We start from the raw sequence: 21,881 nt of genomic DNA on the forward strand, positions 1-21,881 counted from the left end.
CCAGGGCGCCCTTGTCCGCAGCTGAAAGACGTCGCAGAAGAGAGAAAGGACTGTGTGCCTACTGCGGATCAGAGCAACATCTTCTCAGAGACTGTACAGAACTGTCAAGCAAGAGGTCGGGAAACGACTACCCTCGGCGTCAGTAGGGACAAGCGACCGAGGGTCTTCGAGCAATCTTCATCGTCCCTAAGTCTCTCTGTCAGTGACCTCTTCTGAATCTAAGGAGGACTCCAGGTTGATGGTCATTCCAGTACAACTCAACCTCGGAAACCATCAGGTGGAAACACTGGCTCTATTGGACTGTGGCGCGGCAGGGAACTTCGTCGACACCCTGTGGGCAGACAGGGTGGGTCTCCGTCGGATCCCCCGGGCAGGTGGTCAGAAGGTGGAAGGTGTGGACGGTTCGCCTTTGTCTTCAGGTCCCATCACCCATACCACTGAGGATCTCTCCTTGACGATCAACCAACATAAGGAAGTTTTGTGTTTTGATATTATCAGGGCTGCCCATTTCCCCATCATCTTGGGCATTACCTGGCTCCGTCGACATAATCCTCTGATTAACTGGACCGAGAATCAGATAAGTTTCAGTTCCCCATGTTGCGCAACCAACTGTTTTTCACTGGAAGGTCGAGCTGATCTTCAGCCAGTCAAGGTGTTTCCCAACAACCATGTGGGTGTCCATGCTTTACCCAATTTCTGCTCTGGGTTTTCAGAGGTTTTTCAGGAGTGTCTCCATGCCAGACTTCCACCCCATCAGCCAGATTACTGCACCATCGATCTGGAGCCCAATGCCTTGGTTCCATTCAGACGGATGTTCGCTCTCACCCAAACCGAGAGACAAGTTCTTCGGAGATACTTGGATACCAACATGGAGAATGGTCTCATCCAACCTTCAAAGTCTCCAGCAGGAGCCCCTTTGTTTTTCATTAAGAAAAGAGATTCCGCCGACCTTAGACCCTGCATTGACTACAGGGGCCTAAATACAGTGACAGTCCGTGACCGGTATCCTATGCCCCTAATCACGGACATTATTGAGGCAGTGCAAGGTGCTCGAGTCTTTACCAAACTGGATCTTCGCAACGCATACCATCTGTTGCGGATTGCCAAGGGTGACGAATGGAAAACCGCATTTCGCACTCCTCTGGGCTTATTTGAATATAAGGTTATGCCGTTCGGTTTGGTGAACGCCCCAGCGGTATTCCAGAGGTTCATGGACCGAATGTTCTCTGACATGCTTTCCATCTCTGTCATCATCTATTTAGATGATATCTTGGTTTTTTCCCCTAACATGAGAGAACACATAGTACAAGTACGACGAGTTTTGGAGCGTCTTAAGGAGAACAATCTACTGGTCAAGGAGGAGAAGTGCAGATTCGCTGTACCTTTGGTACATTATCTGGGATATGTTCTATCAGAAGGAGGGATCGCCATGGATCCTGACAAGGTGCACGTTATTCTTGACTGGCCGGCCCCGACCTCTGTCCGGGAGGTCCAGAGGTTCTTGGGTTCGAATTATTACAGGAGATTCATTCCAAACTTTTCGGAGGTGGTGTTTCCCATCACCCGCCTACTCAAGAAGACGGCCTATCCTTTTTCATGGTCTACTGAGACGGAAAGAAGTTTCTGTCATCTGAAAACCCTCTTCTGCTCTGCCCCGATTCTGCAGCATCCCAACCAAACTCTTCCATTTATTCTGGAGACGGACGCCTCCGCTATAGCTGTCGGAGCTGTGTTGCTTCAGTCCTTCAACATGGTGGAGCATCCTGTCGCCTATCTCTCTAAGACTCTTTCTCCCAGCCAACTCAACTACTCGGTTCTGGAGAAGGAATTGTTGGCGATGAAATTGGCTTGTGAGGAATGGAGGCACCTTCTCATGGGTGCCCGTCTCGGTTCCTCATTCGCACCGACCATAAGAACCTAAAGGCTTTACAGGACATGGAATGTTCGAACTCCAGGCAGGCTAGATGGGCCTACCTGTTTTCGCAGTACGACTTCCAGATCACGTACATCCCTGGGTCTCTCAATCGTCTGGCTGACGCTTTGTCTCGCAAGGATTCCCACTTGGAAACGGTAGCTGTCAAGTCTGATCCATTGTTCCACAGAAATCGGATCCTAGCCACGGTGAGTTCTTTCCTTCAAGAAGTGAAGGCTGCTGTTGCACAAGAGGCTCCTCATATCTCTTTTTCCGCTGATTCCCCTTTCCAAATCAAGGACGGTTGGGTCTTCTACAAGAAGAGGTGGTATATCCCTGAAGGGTCGCTGCGCCGGAAAGTCCTTAAATGGTGTCACGACTCACGTCTAGGCGGACACAGAAGTGGAAATGGTACGTTGGAACTTATCTCGAGGTCGTTTCTTTGGCCCAACATCAGGAGAGACGTGTTCAACTACATAAAGACCTGCCCGACTTGTGCCAGAGTCAAATATGCCTCGGGGAAGCCCCTAGGACTTCTCACCCAAGTGGAGATGCCGACTCGCCCGTGGGGACTCATCTCCACGGACTTCATAGTGGAGCTTCCTGATTCTGAGTCATGCACATGTATCATGGTTACGGTGGACTCTCTAAGCAAGCTAGCCCATTTCTCTCCTCTTCCGGGACTCCCTTCTGCCACCAAGATGGCAGAAACATTTGCTCGAGATATCTTCAAGCTTCATGGCCTCCCCGACAAGATAATATCCGATCGAGGAAGCCAGTACATTTCCAAATTCTGGACGGCTTTATGTACTCGATTGGGAGTGGAAAGGGCCCTTTCCTCTGGGTTTCACCCACAGACAAACGGCCAAATGGAACGACTCCACGCAACCTTGGAGCAGTACTTGTGATGCTTTATTTCCCAGCATCAAGATAATTGGGTTTCTCTACTCCCTGCTGCGGATTTTGTTTACAACAACTCCAGGCACACTGCCACAGGCCTATCCCCTTTTTTTTGTACCTACGGTGTTCACCCGCGTTATTTAATGCCCGAGGTGCCCAGTTTCTCCAACTCTCCAACTGCGGAAGAGGTGCTAAGAAATATCAAGGAGGCCAGGGACAGTGCATTGCTAAGTTTGGTGGATTGTAGACAGCGGAATAAGGTTGAAGCCGACAAACATCGCAGGGAAGCACCTTCATGGAAACCTGGGGACAAGGTGTGGTTGTCCACCAGATTCCTTCCCAGATGGACAAGACCTTCTAAACTGTCTCCACGTTTCTTGGGACCTTTCCCCATTCTCTCCAAGGTCAATCCTGTTGCCTATCGTCTACAACTCTCTCCATCTCTCAGACGCATACACCCTGTTTTTCACGCCTCTCTTCTTAAACCCTACTATTCAGATCCACATCGCCGGCCTCTCAACCGGAATCTTCCTGTCACTGCAGCCGACCAGGAAGAATACGAAGTTTCTGCCATTCGTGATTCTAGATTCCTTCGTGGTCGGTTGGAATACCTCCTGTCATGGAAGGGTTACCCGGTATCGGAGGATTCCTGGGAGCCAGCTTCCCAAGTACATGGGCTCAGCTGTTGGCCAGGTTCCATCGCTAGCACCCCGGTAAGCCTGGGTGGTTGCACTCTAGGGGGGGGGGGCATACTGTCACTCGCAGCCATCGCCTTGACTGGCGATTTCTTCCGCGTTGGAGTTTTAGAGGACGCAGAGGGAGGTTACTTTAGTCCCTTTTCTGTGTTCGCAGCCGCCGCTCCAAACGCGGGACGCAACGCTGCCGGGAGTATTTAAATCCCCGCCTCCTGGCAGGTCGTTGCGTTGCAACCCCCTCTGTTGTTTACCTTTCGACTCTGGGTCCTTCGCTCTTCCTCTGCACCTCGCTTTGGAATTACTCAGGGGTTTTCCCTGTGGTTACTTTTCTCCGGTGTCCCGGTACCCGGAACCCCGTACTTTTGTTTTCCATTTCTCTCCGCCGCCTTCCCTGGGCGGCGCTAGCTGTGCCTTTTTCTCTCTCTTTTTCTCCGCCTGCCCTTCAGGCCTTGTGCTACCATTGGACTTGGACATTTTACGGCCACTACCCTCAGTGTTGGAGATCCGTCGCTTCCTTCTTTCATCTGTGAACAACTGGCCTTCTGAGACAAGTCTTGACACCTCTTATCAGGGTTTTTTCCCCTTGCGGGTTTTTCCCTGTATTTTATGGCTTGGTTCCGGAAAGGAGGTCACTGTGCCGCTGTTCTCACCCAGCGGCCACAGTGGCTTCTCTCCGTGACAAGCCCACGCACCAGAAGAAGGAGAGAGACTACCTGGCACATCGAGGCCTGCAAGATACCATCGACTCGGAAAGCTCAGGTGAGGAGAGCGTGTGCACAGGGGGAACTCAGCCAAGGGTACCGTTCAAGTCACATTAATTTAAAAATGATGAGCATTCTTCAGTAAAAGATGCAAGGTCAATAATTTGAAAAGAGGATTATCAAGTGAAGGACTTTTCCGTTGAGAAAGGTTAATATGACAATGGGTGTCTTCAGTTGAGGGTTTGAAAATAATTGTAAGACTTTTCGCATATATTGTACACATTTGACTTTGTTCTGCTCAATCAAATGGACGATTACTCTAGGTTTTTGAATTAGAGCAGTACATTTCACGGTGGTATGCATGCAGCATAAAATCTCCAACTTCATCATTTAAGATACTATACATCTGCTCAATATTTAAGTTGTTATCCATGAAGCGTGTCTGCATGAGCGGATCAACAAAGTTCCCTCTGCTGATCACCCCCATCTGGCCTCTGCTACCCAGTGAAGTGAGCACTCCCCACCTTCCTGTTTCAGCACTTTCTCAATGCATGCTGGGAACAAGGAGGATGGGGCAGCTGGCCATGCTGCAGTAGGTGGGAATTCGATGATACCAAATCTCTTGGGGACAGTACGGAGCCCAGTGTGGGCATCCTAACTGCACCCAAAACTAGTCCAATTAGGGAGAACAAGACCCATTGACACTAGCTGCTCTTCCCGTCCGTCACTGCCACAATCCATCTTCAATGAACAGGACAAGCAGCAGCTACTTTGAGAATCCTCAGCCCCCAGTGGGAAGGAGCAGAACTTCCACAGCCCAATCCTGCCCAACACTCTGCAGCAATGTGTGGCCCACTGCAGTATCTCCTCCCATCACTCCACCACAGTCTCTCTCCCCTAGGGCAACCATTTCTCAGAGCAGCAATCAGGAACTGGTAAGCCTGAGCACCCAGAGAGTTTTCGACTGCGGGACTCTCCAGAGAGGAGATGCACTCCACCCAACGGGCTAACTGTGCTTCACCCCAACACACCCGCCTCTCTGGAAATCTCCAGTAGTCAATGATCCCAAGGCTTTCAAATCATGAGGGGCTTGAAAGGAAAGTCATTCAACAAGTGGGCTATGGCTGCGCTCGGTTGTGAAACACAGAAATGTTCGAGGTGCCCTCTAGTAGTCTCCCAAAAACGTTACTTTAAACTCAATTAAGAAAACCAACCTTCTTGTATGTGTATAAATTATGGGTTAAAAAAAGAAATACTACAAAGGATTAATAAGCTCAAGGAAATTTATCAGGATTTTTTTAAATGCTGTGTTTTTATATAGTTGTCGCTACTGCACGGTTGCCATTCTGTGGCTCTAAGTAACCAGGGTTACTGTTATCCAAAGCAATTTTAATGGCACACAGAGGTTTAGCAAGCACACATGTCCCAAATATATGCATAGGAGGAATCCCATCCTCCACAAGCATGGATGCTCACGTCAGCCAGTTTTATTTTTCAGCCTAGCTGCTCAGTGCAATACTAGGGCAGGTCCAACCTCTGCTACTCACAGATAATAAAGCTGTAGTGGCACGAGTCAGAGATGGGACGAAAAGGACGCCTGATTCATGGGGCGTGATTTTAAGTAGCATGAAATCAGAAGTTAATGACAGCTTCTGTGGCACCAGTGCCCCCTTGTGGAAAGGGTTACTGTGTCCGTCAGCAGATGTTGCTTTACATGATCAGAATATAGAACCCTGAATATTTTTCCATTTAGATTTTTGGTCCACAAGATACTGTAATGCAGGCTCGTCTTTGGATTTCAAGCTTACCAGCTGGGAAGATAGCTCAGTTAGTTACTAAAAGCCTTTCTCAGTCATGGGGAGAGCCTACAGTTCCTATGGACGGGCTGAGCCCTTTGTTATTCCGAGGTCAATAAATTGAGAGCATTACATTGGGTAATAACACCTTTATTACTAAGATCAGATGTGGGAGGAATCTGGCACTTTTTATTATTATGTTGATAGATGTGAACGGGATAGAGCATGCAAAGGACAATTTGACTAATTTAGGTCAGCCAATCACTTAGTCTGCAACCATTTTCGAGAGATCCAAAAACACTGCAGAATATGTAGTTCCTGCCTGGTATAATTCAACGTAGAGCACGCAGCATGTGTGGGCCGATTTTGAAACCGGACACATCCACGAAGATCAGGCATTTGGAGACAACAGTGATGATGGCTAAACAGCACACATGATTGGTCAACATCTTCCTTAGAGTCACTACCCCAAATACAACAAACACCAAAGCCCGCCCGCTGGGAAAGGATACCAGAAAATAGAACTTAATACTGTGTATTTCATTCCATCATTATGAACACCCAGAAATATTGTATTGTTGGTTTGTAAGAGACAATTGGACCTTTCATCTATTTTTAATAGAAAATGGTAAAATACACGAGGAGCCAAAGACGAATCACTCTGGCCTAAGTATGTTATGTTATTTTGCATTTATATAGCGCCTTATATACCATTGGTATGGTCTGAAGGCGCTGGTAGGTTGAACGCCCTTGGGAAGCGAAGTTCAGATCAGTAGAGAGAGTTAAAGGTGCGTGTGAGCACCGGCTATGTGTGCAGCTGGTGCGGTATTCGTGTAATAGCTGCTTCTTAGCGGTAGGTGTGGTGGTTGAGAGATCAGGAGTATGTGTTCATTCTGGCAGGATTTCTCCAGACTGAGTGTGGCTGCGTTATGCCTGAGGAGAACGCTTGGCTGGGGGGGTGTGTAACCAGCAGTGTTTCACTTAGAGTGCTGTGGAGTATGCGGCGGATGTTAGTATGAGAACAGTTATACCGAATGGTGTCATAGTATCTCTGTGTTCTAGTTGAGTGGTGGTGTAGAGGGAAGAGTAAGCGTGTTATATGATGTGTTATATGCTCTTTCAAAACGTTCTCTGCATTCCAAACCATACTATACATGTCACACAGTTCTATGCGCTCCAGTCAGTTCCATGCACTCCTATCCACTCCATGCATCCCCATCTGCTCCACACACTCCGGTTCGCTCAACGCACTCATGCGCTCCAGTCCGCTCTGCACGCTCCAGTCCGCCCCGCGCGCTCCAGTCTGCCCCACGCATGCACTCTTGTCTGCCCCACGCGCTCCATTTCACTCATTCCATCCACTCTATGCATTGAGTAGCTGTGGGCAACACGCCCGCTCTAGTAACAGGTCAGTTCCACTCTGGGCACTCGTTCGCTCTAGGCACTCGTTCACTCCAGGCACTCGTCCTCTTTATACCCTCACACGCACTATGTATTCACCTGTTTTGCTCACTCATCGGCTCTACACACCCCCCCCTCATTGCACTTGTCCCTCTACGCTCTCAGCCCTTTCTACGCACCCCTTTTTTCATATGCCCTCTTTCGCCTGCTCTATATACCTGTCGGCCCTTCATACTAGTCTGTTCTATGCGGCCTTCCACTTGATACGTTCTTCTGCTCAGCTCATCCATCCCGCTGCGCTCATCCATCAGTTCCCCGCACTCATCCGTTCTACGCACTCATCAGCACTGCATGCATTCCGCACTCATCCGTTCTACATGCTTATCCGTTCTGCGGACTCACCCGGTCTATGTAACTCCTCTGCTCTAGGCATTTGTCCGCTTTATCCCCTCGTATGCACCATACCTTCATCCGCCCTCCGCACTCATCCGCTCCCCACGCATTCAACAGCAATATGCACGCATTCAACAGCAATATGCACTCATCAGCCTTATAAAGTCATTCGCTAATACGCAGTAATCATGTTCCAACTATTCATCCGCTCTATACACCCAGGCGCTCTATACACCCAGGCGCTCTATGCATTTATCCCCTCTTCACACCCAACCGCTCAACCTGATCATCCATTCTATACACTCATCCACTTTACATATTCATTTGATTTATACACTCATTTAAATTATATAGTCATCTGTTCTTCCACTCGTGCGTTCTTCCACTCAACGCATTCATCTGGTCCACACGCTTCATCTATTCTAACTATTTCACCCACGCCATTCATTTCGTTCGCTCCTCTTGCATTATGTCCATTTCAGGAGTTTAAGTCTCTTTACTGTTTCCTTATGATTTATTCTTATTAGCCACTTCATTGTTTTGATCTATTTTATTCGGTTAATTCTGATTGTCCTTTTAGTTTATATTAGGGGTTTACTGGCTGTCAATTTCTTTGCTTCAGGTAGTTTGTTGGATCGGTGTCATTGAGATGCTGTTCGTCTGTTTGGGTTAGTTTAGAATGGGTTGATTTTAGGGGAAGAGCCAGGTTTTCAGCAGTTTGCGGAAAGATGTTAAATCCTCAGTTAGGCGGATGTGGGGTGGGAGTGAGTTCCATAGCGTGGGGGCCAAGGCTGAGAATGATGATCCGCCTAACCTGACTGAGTTTGTCTTAGGTATGACTAGGAGGCCGGCTGAGCTTGATCTTAGGGTGCGTGGGGGGTGATAGGGTTTTAGCTTGTCTTGAAGATAATTGAGGTCCAGTTTTATGCAGTGCTCGATTGGAGATGCATAAGGTTTTGAAGGTCACCCTTCGCGCTACAGTGCAGTGTTTTAAGGGCTGGGGAGATGTGGTCTCTTGGGCCGAGCGCGAGTAGCATTTTGGCTGCCGCGTTTTGTGCCCTTTGGAGTTTATTCAGTTGGTAGGCGTGGATTCCGAGGTATAGGGGGTTTGCTTAGTCCAGTCTTGATATAACGATTGATTGGACCGCGGAGAGTCTGTTGGGAGAGGAGAGATATGGAAAGATGCGCCTAAGGGTTTTAAGGTGGTAGTGGCAGGACTTTGAGACGTTGTTGACTTGGCGCGAGAGTGTTAGGTCAGAGTCAAGGGTGCATCCAAGATTTTTCACTGAGTTGCCACAAACCACGATTTCCGTTTTGGAGGGGTTTAACAAGAGGTGGCTTTAGGTCATCCAGAGTTCTATGTCAAGGAGGCAGGAGGTCAGGTCAGGAGTTGGGTTTTGAGTTCAGGAGTTTTAGAATTAGTTGAGTGTCGTCAGCGTAGTTGTAACACAGGATGTTGTGTGAACGAATTATTGGTGGGAGGGTGATAAAGTAGAGATTGAACAGGAGGGCGGATAGGCATGCTCCTTGTGGGACTCCCGTGTCGACCGGTCGGGCTTGGAAAGTATAGGTGGAGAGTATCGTTATTTGGTACCTGTCTTTGAGGAATGAAGCTATCCATTTAAGAGCGGTTCCACAAATTCCTAGGGAGTGGAGGCGGTCTAGGAGGATTGAGTGATTGATTGTGTCAAAGGCAGCGGATAGGTCGAGAAGGATTAGTGCGGCGCATCCCGCAGAGTCTGCTGTAATTTTAAGGTCATCCCAGATTGAGGTTAGGGTGGTTTCAGTTTCGTCACGGGCTCTGAAACCTGATTGTGCGGGGTCTAGGAGATTGTTGGCTTCGACAAAGGCATTTAGTTGGGAGTAGGCGGTTCGGTCAATGAGTTTGGCAAGGAACCTGGTGTTTGAGATGGGGCGATAGTTTTTGGGCTCCAGAGGGTTGAGGGAAGGTTTTTTAATCAGAGGTTTGAAATGGACTGTTTTGAATGCGTCAGGAAAGATACCAGAGGAAAGGGAGGCATTTATGATGGATCTTGCCTGTTTTCCTGTGCAGGTGGAAGCCAACATTTCTTTGAGGGTTGTTGCTGGACAAGGGTCTAGTGGCGAGCCAGATGGTTTGCGGGCAGATAGAAGTTTGAGAAATTGCTCTGGTGATATTGGACTAAAGGATTCGAATGTTGGTTGCGTAGTGGTTGCAGCTGTTTGGCAGGTCGTTATGGGGGGAGTATTGCCAGGCGGATGTAAGAGCGTCAGTTTGGTGGCTAGAGTATTTGTTCTTTCGAGAGCTGTGGTGTAAATGTGGAGTGAGAGTGAGTCGCACAGTGATTGTGAGGGGGTCGGGACAGTCGTGGTGCAAGCCGGTTTGGTGAATTCGGAGATGATTTTGTGGAGTTCTTTGCTCGGGTTTTTGCAGTTTAGGATTCGGGAGTTGTAGTGGGCTTTTTTTGCTTTCCAGATTTCGGCCTTGTACTGATAAAGGTGTCAGGCCAAAGTGGCCCGGCTCTCCTGGGTTTTGTCTTTCTGCCATTTGCGTTCTAGGTATTTATATAGTTGTTTAGTGGTCTTCAACTCAGGGGTGAACCATTTGGGGGAAGAGGCCACGGCGGGGTGATGGTTTGCAAGAGGGTGTGAGCCGCATCAGAGATGCGTTGAGCCATGAGTCAAAGGCATCAGGGGTAGGTTGTTTACTGAGTTGGCAAGTAGGTGGTGGAGACTGGAGGAGCGCGTCGGCTAGGTCCGGGACGATAATTAATTTTTTCCAGCATTTGCGTAGATTCGGAGGTTCAGATTCAAGCACGGGAAGGGGGACGGGTGAGCGAATGGCGAACGAGAGAATGAAGTGATCGGACCAGATGATAGGGGTGGGGGGGGTTAGATGAATCCGGGTGTTGGAGCTAAAGATGGCATCAAGAGTGTGTCCTTTATAGTGAGTCGGGCCATTAATGTGGGGTTGGAGGTTAATGGCGTCTAAACCGTCAACCAGAGAGTGTCATAGGGTTGGTGGGGATGTCGAGCCATATGTTGAAGTCTCCAAGGAGGGTGAGGTTGGGATGGTTTAGTTGAAGGGTGGCGATAGAGTCGCAGAGGTTGTTTGCAAATTGTCCATCGTAGCCAGGGGGCCTGTAGATTATTAGGAAGCTGTGTGAGAGCGAGGCGCAGAGGGATAGTTTAACGAGGAGAGATTCGCAGGAAGGAATGGAAGGTTGGTTGTCGATGATTGAGGCGTGGAAGAGAGACTTGAAGATGAATGCTACTCCCTCTCCCCTGGAGGGACAGTTCAGTGGGATGAGTGAGTAGTCAGGGGGAAGGCTTCATTAGCAATTGGGGCGAAGTCGTCAGAGAACGAAGTTTCCGTGACGAAAACCAGGTCTGGATTGTCAGAGGCGAGGAGGTCAAAGATGCAATGATGCAATGTCTGTTTTTTGCTACGGATCGGGCATTAAATAGGATGCAGTTCACCTCGGCAGCCGAGGTTCGTCTCGGAGCTGGAGCGGAAGGGGGTGGTGGCGGAGAGAGTGGAAGCTGGAGAGGGGGAGGGGTAGGGTGAGTGATGATCGATGGGAATAGTGGGCGAGCAGAAGTATTGGCGGGCTTCGGGCGGGATTGGGTGGCTGCGTGTGTTAGGATGATCCAGTCTGGCTCTGGGGATTTGAAGGTGGGTGTGGGTGGTTAGGAGTTTCAGTTGCAGTTGATGAGAAATCGAGGGAAAGGGTTTCAGGAAGGGTGAGGCCGTGGGGGAATGAGGTGGTGGGTCGAGACAGGGGAGGCGAAGAGTGCTGAGAGATTGTGGGGGGACCAGGTACATTTCCTTTTTAGTTTCTTTGTTGCGGTTGGAGTGTGAGAGAGGGTAGGGGGGCCGGAGTTTGAGGACAAGGCGGCGGGTGGATGTTTGCAGGGCGGGGTGTGCCAGGTATGATAGTGAGGGGAGCAAGCATGGTTAACGTTGGCTGGTCGGTGGTGGGGTTCAGGGGAAGAGTGGTCTTAGGGTGGTTGGCTCGCCATCGTGCCCCTCTGGCTTGGTGTTTGGAGAGATGAATGGCAGGGAGTGCGAAGGAGGGTGGGGTGATTTGGGAAGGGGGGCGGGAGGGAAGGCAGATGAGGGTCTGGGGGCGGTCCACGGCAGTCGTTTCCGACAAACTGTGGGTTTGTGGGTGCACTCATGCTTGGTACAAGTTTTTAGTTGGATTTAGGAGGGCTTTCTAATTGTATTTCTAGGTTCAGGTACACTTCCAAGTTCAGTTTGCCCAGAGATGATATTAGGCTATTAGGTACACTTCTAGGTTCAACTGTACACAGAGATATTAGGTCTAGCTCTAGATTCAATTTTGTATAGAGGGGATATTAGATTATTAGGCACAGTTCTAGATTCTACGTGACACAGATATACTATTAGGTATACTAATAGGATTCATTAGGATATTTAGGCACGCTTCTTAACCTCAATGGTGTCGTGTACACTTCTAAATTGAACTAGGCGCAGAGAGACTATTCTGGACACTAGTCAGTTCAATTAGGGCACGCTAATAGGCGCACTTCTCTCAATTCAACTTTATACAGAGAAGGTATTAGGCATGAATCTAACTCATGGGGTATGGGGTCTGGGCAAAGGTGGAGGATTCTGCTGTAGGTGTGCTTGTCCCAAGTCTAGATTTCAGACTTGGGGGTGGGTAATGTGCGTATATGGCATGATTCAGGATTCACTGGTCAGTTTCCGGCTGGCATGGCATGTTAACAGTCTAGTGGCAAGATCAGTATCAGGAGGCATGCCCAGAGTTTAGCCAGAAGGTTTATGGGCAAGTTGAACGTTGACAGACTAGATATAATGTTTCACTACAAAGTAATAATGACAGTACTGGGATTAGGCTGTCTGACACTAGGGGCACGTCCCCACAACCGTGAAATAAAGCCTGTTGCTTTCAGATGACGGTGGATAGCTGCAAAGACCTAATAAAGTGTACAATGTAGGTTACAATGGATGAAAAGGGTTTATATGCAATAATCCCACTGGCAGAAGAGATGTTATAAGCTGGTGAAGAAAAGAAAGCCGGGACAAAGGCTCCCACATGGACCAGTGATTTGTCGAATTGATCTAAGAAACACTTGTAGGAAATTACTTTGGATTTATAGCGGATTATTAGCTAATAGAAATGCTCCCACTCCATATTCCAAACATCCATCGAAAATTAGAATAATACATGCCGTGGGAGGTTATATATCTTGTTTTTAGACAGCCCTTTAATAGCCATTATCCAGGAAAGACTAATATGGTTGAAGTTAAAGTAGTGTAAAATAACTGTTGTGATATTGAAAAACAGAGGGGCAGGAACAACCTCTCAACGGTGATGGCGCACTATTTTACTGTAGTAAGGACGGCCGTGTAAAAGCAGACTAGGCGGCTGGTGAAGCCATGGCAAGGGCTACAGGTTAACCAGCCTAGGTCACAGACCACCGATGCCAGGTCAACAGAATGTACAGCAGTGCAGAGCATTACCGGCAATTCCTTAATATGCACGATTCTCATATATAGAGATAAAAAAAATACGAACAATTGATAAGAGACTCTTCCACTAAACAACTAAAGCACCCACACGTCGTCATTATGCAGAAAAGAAGCTACTCGGTAAAACATCGTTTTTTAAACAGGGGACAAAATATACGCCCGCCACTGGTGATGATATGATAGGTTATTTATAACGCGCTTAATACCCAGAAGTTTCTAAGCGTAGGATTGCTGAGGACACATTTTAATGGGGCGAGTAAGGGATTAGGACCATGTGGAATGTCTCCCGACAGAGCTCCTGGGTGCTGCCCATCAAAGAAAGTGCAAGAGGGTAATGTATTACCTTTCATGATGCCCCCCCTCACCCGCCAAGTCTCCCTGAGAGGGCCGGAGTACAAAGAAAACACAGAGAAGTAGCCCAGCACACTTACTTTATTAATTGAGAGCAAAAAAGAAACGAACGCATTTTCTTTTTCAAGCATGTGCACATGCATGCTGAAGCCTGTTAGTACCAACATGTTTGAGGGAAAGGAAGATGCGTGTAAAGGGCGGAGTGGGGAGAGAATGAGGGAGACTGAGCGGTTTGAGGAGGAAGGAGAAAAAAACCAAAGCCCGTAGCCTACTAAAAGACAAGAGAGATTTATAACGCCAGTGGGATACACACAGACACACACACTTTCCATACAGTTGCTTCTACTAGCATCCCATGCTGCACTGCATAGTTGATATTCATCCCAGTGTCTGAGGAGTACTTTTAGTGGGAACGAAAAGGTATGTGTAGGAGGCCTAAATCATACCCTGTGTGAGCAATGCTCTAAAGTGGATCAAAACGTGTGTGTGGGGGAGGGGTGGTTCCCCCTAAGGTGTAGCCTGAAAGATAGGAGACTTACATCTAGCCTGCCAATGTAAGCTGTGTGGGGGTGCTGCCAAGTCTTGCTGCTAGTGAAAATAAGGCACACTGAGATAGCAATTAGCATAGAATCACATAATTTGGTCCGGGTTGGGGGGCAGTCGGGATTAATTTGTAAATCCAGAGTAAAGACTAGACATAAAACACTGGTCCACTAGCTTCTCTTTTTTTTTTTTAATTTTTTTTAGTGTTTATTGTTTTATGCACGGTTTGCCAATGAAGTGGCCAGAGGTTTCACCCAAAATCCAGAGCAATCAAACTCCTTACCAACTCTACCTACATGCATTGTGCATTGGTTAAGCGTGCTGCCGTTACTGGTTTAACCGGAGAACATGATGCTGCAACACTTCTCCTGTTTCCTGTTTGAAAACTACTGTTGATGGTGATCAAAAATATGTACTTTGCACAGTTGGTGCAATGCTAGCTACATGTGTGCCAACGTTTGGCGAGAGTTTGGGCCGTTCCCTGTCTTTTGTTCACAAATGAGGACAACCGTCTTATGTGTGGCTAGTAGCTTTCACCTTGACATTGTGCATCCTGGGTTTAACAATATCTAACAGCTTCAGCACTGCACACAACATGTGCAGATAAACAATCATACAGTTTCTGGTAGAATTCGAGAAAGCCATCATGCCAAATGGAGACTGAAAGACTGGTTGCGCAAGACAGCACATTTTAGCCATTAAATGCTCTCAACTCCAAATTGTATGTAATATTATTACAGCAAAACATTTATCAAATCTGGGCTAACATTGCATATCAACTCCCCTTAGAAACATTCACAGACAAAAATGAAGTCCCTGTTTTCTGGCCCCAGCCTGGGCGGGGGACCGTGCAATCCCTGGTCCAGGCCAGGCACACTCCTCCATGTGAACCACTACCCCCACCCTCAGGCCCACTGGGTAGCTATTAACAGGAGATTCTGACCTTACTTCTATGGGAAACAGACACCTGGGTGGATTTGATAGGCATCCAACGGACACCCTCAATTTATAAAACACATCAATCTTATTCTATACATTTCTATCCCTCTAAATTTCCCATGGCGCGAGTTCCCTCTAAATGGGGATCTGCCTCCTCAGCTCACCGTTACTTGGAGTGTCACAGGGAGAACCACTGGATGAGAATGACGGAACAGACCCCCACCCCCGTCCAATACCTGGTACCATCCACTGATGCATGAGGCTAGAGGATGGCCTCAGTGGGTGGTCCCACCCGCCTCAAGCAGCTGCCACGTCTCTCACTTGCCTCATGCCAAAGTACTCTTCCCCAGTACTCTTTAAACCTAATCCTAAAATCCTACAACTACATAACATTTCTCGAGCTAACCCCTCTACTTACATTCCTACTAGTAATAAATATGTACACTACTTAACATTACCCCTGAATACCATCCCCCACACTGCAATCCCCTACATGACATATATACATCTACACCTATACATATACATAAATATTCAAACAATAACAAACACTGACATACAACACTTAGTATACACTATATAACATAGGAGGGAGCGCTGCAGTCAGCCACCCCTTTCACAGTACCTTCATGGGCGGTCTCTGGTGTATTCCCCAGATGAAATAGTGAGAAGGTCTGTCCCAGCTGACATAGAGACTGGGGCCCATTGTACTTTTTTTCTTGGTTGCCCTGTTCACCATGCGGGGCAACCCAATTCACCACGTGGGGCCACCCAACTCACCATGCTTGGTCGGTGCATAAAATCAGTCTCTGGCTTTTCCCCTGCCCGGGTGATTGCGCATTCCCACAGCCGTGACCCACAGCTCAGTTCCATCTTCAGGTTGGCCTGTGGCAGAGTCATTTTTTTTCTAGCGGTCCTCATAGCCTGGGGAGGCCGCTTGTCAACACTGCTGAGCCTGCTGTGCCATTTTAACTCCAGGTTCTGTCCCTGTTGCCATGGGGATTCTGCCCTGCTCACCGCTGTGACCGCGGCACTACGGTCATCTTTGCGGCTCCAGCCCCTCTGCATTGTGTCATAGGGATGCAAGGGGCGGGCCACTTCCCTTAACCAGGCTGCTTCTCCACGGCAGCCCAGGGCTTTTCTTCACCTGGGCTGCCACAATGGGGCTGCCACAATGAGGCAGCCTGGGACTTCTCTTTCCACTATCAAGCTCTTGGGCCACCTGGCAGGCGTGGCCCAGAAGGACCTTGATATTGGGCCTACCTTGTTGGCAACGAGGCGGGCAGTCATCTGCACAACCTGGTTGCCCGGGGCCGCCCCCTCTACGTGACCTAGGTTGGGCAGCTCTTTAATCTCCGGCTCTGGCAGCACTGCACATGCTGCCCTGGCCCTTTGATGTATATGGGCCCATCCGGTATGGTGCCCGGGAGCCTTTTCTTTTTCCTTTCTTCCCCTTTACTTTTTTCTCTCGCCTTCGCTCATGCCTTTCTTCTTTTCTCGTCTCACAACAATTCTCGAACGTTTTTTATTTTAAAAAACTCACCTGTCCCATTGTTTCATTTTCTTTTTTCTTCTTTTCAACATTCCATCCAGTCCGATGGTGGGCTGGATAGATTAGTCCAATGCACAAACACACATACATAAATAAAACAAACACTACATAAAATAAAGTACTTTATTCAATCCGAGTGCCTGTCTTTCTTCCTAGGTTTCCCTAAGGGGACAAAGTTGTAGCCTACTGTAGCCGGGCCCTATTTGGCGCTAGTGGCTGCAAGAGCCTCCGAAGTGAAATACACTAGAGCTTAGACAGGCAGGTCATCGGCAGTGTTCTAAACTCCAGGCGGTTAGTATGTCTTTAATTGGGGATGTATAGTTCCATGGAAGCAGGTGGCTGGTGGGCATCTGCTGTGCATAATTCTCAGCCAATGCCCATGCCCCTTTACCGATTGGGCTGAATCCGGGGTCTGGTATATTCCACCCACTCTGATTGGCTGGCAATTGCAGCTAGAGTGCACAGATCATTCTGGTCTCCGATTAGCTAAAATGTTTGTATGCCACATTATGAGAAGGGTTTAGATGACAGGTGGGCGAGCTTTCTGAAAAGTGGTGGAAAAAACTGGAACACGTGAAATCTGCATCTTCTGTTTCAGCCATGGAAATGTTGTCCCCCTTCCCTAATCAAATTAAGAGTAACTGTTCTACCGTGGGGATCATAAGAGTTAGAATCTGCAGCCCTCCCAAGTGGACCCTGAAAACCTGTAAAGAATGCACAGAGGCTTTAGACCTCTCGTTGGTTCCCACTAAGTAAGGGTGTGCTGCTGGTTGGCCAAGGAGACATATGAGTGGGAAAAAGATTGTTCTATACCCAACATTCGAGGAGACAGCAAAACAATGAACACCTTTAGAAGTGGGGGAAATTGGTTCACAACAAAGTCTGCATTACCCAAAGCCTACTTGGTAGCTACACCATGGTACAGTGAGTTGCAGTAGTCTACAGCAGTCACTAGCTTGCGACTAGAATGAGGGATTCACTCTACAAGGTTTTGGAAACTAATTCCAAGTGAAGCTGGTCATCAGAAATGCCAATTGCCATTTGCAGATTCTCCACAAAGCAGAATGGTGCATCAATGGATAAATGGGCAGAATTGAGGTAGAGGTGTGTGATTAAGGAAAACTAGCTTCAGGGTAGATTGGACATAAAGCAATCAACTGTGTCAGACTCTACAGACAGGCGCAGTAGGGTATGGATTGGCACAGATCATTCATATTGCAGTTCTAACATGTCTCCAATGTGGAGCAAGATTTAATTGGTTGTAGCCTAAATGACATCATTACCAGAAGGTCATTGTTTTACATTGAATATCAAGGAGTATACCACTGTTCTTTATCCCGAAAGATAAAGCTAGAGAAAATTGTGTTCTGACTAGCATATTCCACTGTCGTTTCACCTTTTGTTTGGCTATTGTTGGGCATACCATTAGTTTCCTTTTATTAATGGAAGGTCCCCCCAAACATTCTCTTTAACCCCATGCCCACCCGATAGCCCCTCCTAAACATACCTTTTGGTTGTACGAACAAGAGTAAAAAAAAATTGTCAAAGTTACTGTTGTTGAGGAAACCACAGATTACCCAGGCTATATAGGAGCTGTGTGTCTCTACCGTAAACTAACGTAACCCTTTGAGTACCGTGGGAAAGAAAAAGAGAAAACAAGCATCCACCCAACCCTAAAAAGCGCTCTCCGTATGGCAAAACACCTAATGTGGTGAAAGTGGGGCAGAGATCCTGTATCCAATCAAGTCACAGGAAACCTCAGGTAAAATATTGTTTTAGACTTAGCGCTCTGAGCCCCCAGATGTCCAGGAACTCGAGAAGGTAAAAGGGGTGGAATTGAAGTTCAATTGTGTCAAAGTCATTTTGTATGAAGTGGGCAGTGGCAGAGAGGATGGGGCAGAGACATTCACAGCTTTACACATGAGAGAATTAACCAAACAGTTATACATTATAATCACAAAATCCTGGCCAGCTGGAGGGCTTGTGAGCAGCAATCGAGCCAATCCAGTTTTCTAACAGCCCTAACACACAGTACATAGACAATCTCCCGCTTTACTCTTGCTTACTCAGTACTGTTGCTACTGTGTTAGGCATATGCCTTTTTAAAATTAATGTACAGCTTTTTTCTCTTCCAATTTTCTGGAAGCTTGACCCATGCATTTACTATCCTTCCCATGGGAAAAGGTATTATCGAAGGTTACTCCAAGCTAGCCACCTCGACACAGAGTTGTAGTTTGAGGCCTACTCCTACAGACAAAATACTTGCATCTCGTAGATGTTAAAAATTTAAACATCACCATTTGATCCCTCTGCTGTCCTTTCCTCTAGTTAATGCATTGCAAGAGTCTAGGATTTCTCCTAATCAGACTTGTAGTTACACAACTTTAGATGCATAGGTCTGTGCTGTCAGCAATCTGTCATCCTGCCGGAGAAGTGGCTTTCAAAACTGGGACCATCACCCCAAATGTGGCCTCCATAATTTGCACAGTACTGCAGGTGTGGCCTTGGCTTTTAGAATGAGGCACAATATTTCAGCCTTGCTAATGGTGTGTACAGTAGTAACAGAACCTTTTTTGTTCCAGTGCTTGTAAATCTTCCTTTACCAACCCAACGTGATTCTTATTTGATATTGACTTGTTGCATCATCTACCATCTTCAAGGCCATCCAGCATTATTACCCCCAATATTCCCCCAGCGCTTGGTGGCCTTAATGTTATGCCCTTTCTGGCTCTTTATGATGTATGCGCCTTAGGTGTAGGGCCCAGAAAATAATGGCCCACCTCATCCCCTAACCTTCTGTCCAACAATTTCCTCACACAACTCTGCACATGTAAATTCAGGAGAGGTTTGTGCTCATTATCCGAATCCCTGCTACTCCTGCCAGCAATGTGGTTTGTATGCAGAATAATGCATTTCACACAGAAATGAAATATCAATATCCTTGAAACGTATACGTGACATTTACAACTCTCAATACGTGATACACAAGATGGTCTACAAAACTAAAATTGGTAGCAAAATCACTAGTTTGATATTCTTTATTAAGTTATTAAACAAGTAAAAACCCAACAATTTTAGGAAAAGCACACAAATACATACCTTGTCGGGTGTTAGTAGGGATGTCACACCAAAACTCATACAGCCGATAAGTTCGCTTTTTCTATGAAGGCAACAAAATGGAAATGTTTTTGTTTGAAAAGAGTGAAGTTGACAAGAATATAAAGTTTACAACACAAAGCATCCAGAATCTATCAGCAAGTAAACAATTTGGAGTAGGTCAAGTTCATAACCTCAAGGGGAACAGGACAAATGTGCTAACAAAAGTGAACAATCTGAGTGAAAGCTGATATTATGCTCTGAATAGACTTGAGGAACTTGCCTGTCACTCAGATCCTTTACTGATCGCACATGATCACTCACTGAGGTAATGGTACTTATGAAGAGATAGCGGATGGACAATGGTCCCACGTGTGCATGCTTTGACTAGGTCTTTAGCAGATGGAGATGAATAACACCATCTTCGGCGGTGTCTACATATGTAGAGAAAATTGATTCTTGATTAAGTACAATATATTTGTGTGTATATAGTTTGGAGGGAGTGGTGTGAATAGTGAGTGGATGTTACATTGGCCATGTGATGCATTTGAGCACCTCTTCATAGTCTGTGATATGTGCCGATACACCATTAGGCAAAATATTCACTGCTGAGAACTGTGCGTAACCTGTGCTCGCAAGTTGCAATCCTGGCCGAACAGCTCCACTATTTGCCCTTTCTGGGATCATAGATTGAAAATGGAGTACTAGCAAGGTACTTAATAGTTATAACTGTCATTTACATTGCTACAAAACAGCACGTTTACAGGAGAAATACGATTTGCTGTGGCGCAAAAGCATGTATAAGAGCACAGTATTTGTTCCAGTCTTCGGCTTACTTAAAGGAATTCTTGGATGGCTTCATATTCACACTGGAGATCCTTTCTAGCACAGCTTGACACATTATTTTCGCGTTATTAGGATGCAGAGTAGCAATGATGCAAGGAACCTCTTACATTTAGAAATATCCACTGCCCACAACTTGATTTTTCAGAAACTATATACGATAATATTACTATGGATAAGATATTGGTCATTTATTTATTTTTGTGTTGCACCCCCACCCCCGTGCAACATGACAAAATGAGAAAAATATTAAGCCGATCTTTAAATTTCATAAAATTAAGTGATTTTAAGCTATGGTTTCAAACCACAGACCGTGTGCCCCCAACAAATGTTCTAGAAAATCTAGCAGACGTTGCCCTTAGTTCACTAATCCTACACATGTAGATCAGATCTTACTCAAACCCAAGTTTCATATTCTTAAACTTTATCCTGTGGGGTGGTCAGACCATTGTGTGGTTGGAGTTTGCGATTTTGACCAAGACTGGTTATTCAAAAGATAGTTGAAGTTTGGCATGGACCTGAATATTACCAATGACATCACCAATAGCAGAAAGCTATACTCCAAAGCAGCACCCACAACTACAGTACCCCAGGAGGTATTTACTACATTTAATCTAAATCGAACCATTTGTCTTTACATGCTTCTCACCTTGATTCAACAAATAACATGTGAAAGAGCAGCTTCATCACAAAAGTGGTTCACTAAAAAGTTGAAGTACTGAGAGAAATTCGACCAACCGCACTGTGTGAGTGCACTCGCCTGTTTTTTTTTGGAATTGTATATGAAACTGAATGATGGTAGACCAGCCCCAGGAAAATGGGTGGGGTTAATCCGCACACATTTTCCTATGCTCACCGCACGACATACACAAAGACCCATGTACTCTGTGTGGACATAACCTAGAGGCGCCCCCCCATCTGTCATGTTCAGTGGGAATATGACAGGCAAGAGTACATCAAGGCATCTTCTCAAAAGGAGGAAGGTAAAACCTTCCTCCTGCCATGGCCAGTCTAATTAACTACCAAAGTCTCAATGGATCCACCCTGTCTTTTTGTGTAAGCACTGCATACAGTGGCAGCAATTAACATAATTAAGATGCTAATAGCGTATACTTCAAACAGGCCCACATGGGACCTGGCTGCAGAGGCTAAACAAAGGATACAGGAAACCCCAACACAGCTTTGATATGCACTGTGTCAACCTGAAGCCAGCTACCGCCTCTCAGTATCAAGGGCAGTGACCCGTCATGTCTGGGACT

General features: G+C 46.8%; 1 protein-coding gene across 4 annotated transcripts in view; it reads right to left on the reverse strand.

The window, feature by feature from the left end:
* The window catches only part of RGS3 (regulator of G protein signaling 3), a 1,502,625-nt gene that overhangs the window by 1,053,468 nt on the left and 427,276 nt on the right, over window positions 1-21,881 (reverse strand). For all 4 annotated transcript variants that reach the window (XM_069609876.1, XM_069609875.1, XM_069609874.1 and 1 more), the window contains one exon: window positions 19,783-19,843. In XM_069609876.1, coding sequence (XP_069465977.1) covers window positions 19,783-19,843 — 61 coding nt within the window. The remainder of the gene's footprint in view (window positions 1-19,782; window positions 19,844-21,881) is intronic.

Source organism: Ambystoma mexicanum, chromosome 8, assembly GCF_040938575.1.
Source record: "Ambystoma mexicanum isolate Mex_15411 chromosome 8, UKY_AmexF1_1, whole genome shotgun sequence".
In the NCBI taxonomy this organism is placed as follows: domain Eukaryota; kingdom Metazoa; phylum Chordata; class Amphibia; order Caudata; family Ambystomatidae; genus Ambystoma; species Ambystoma mexicanum.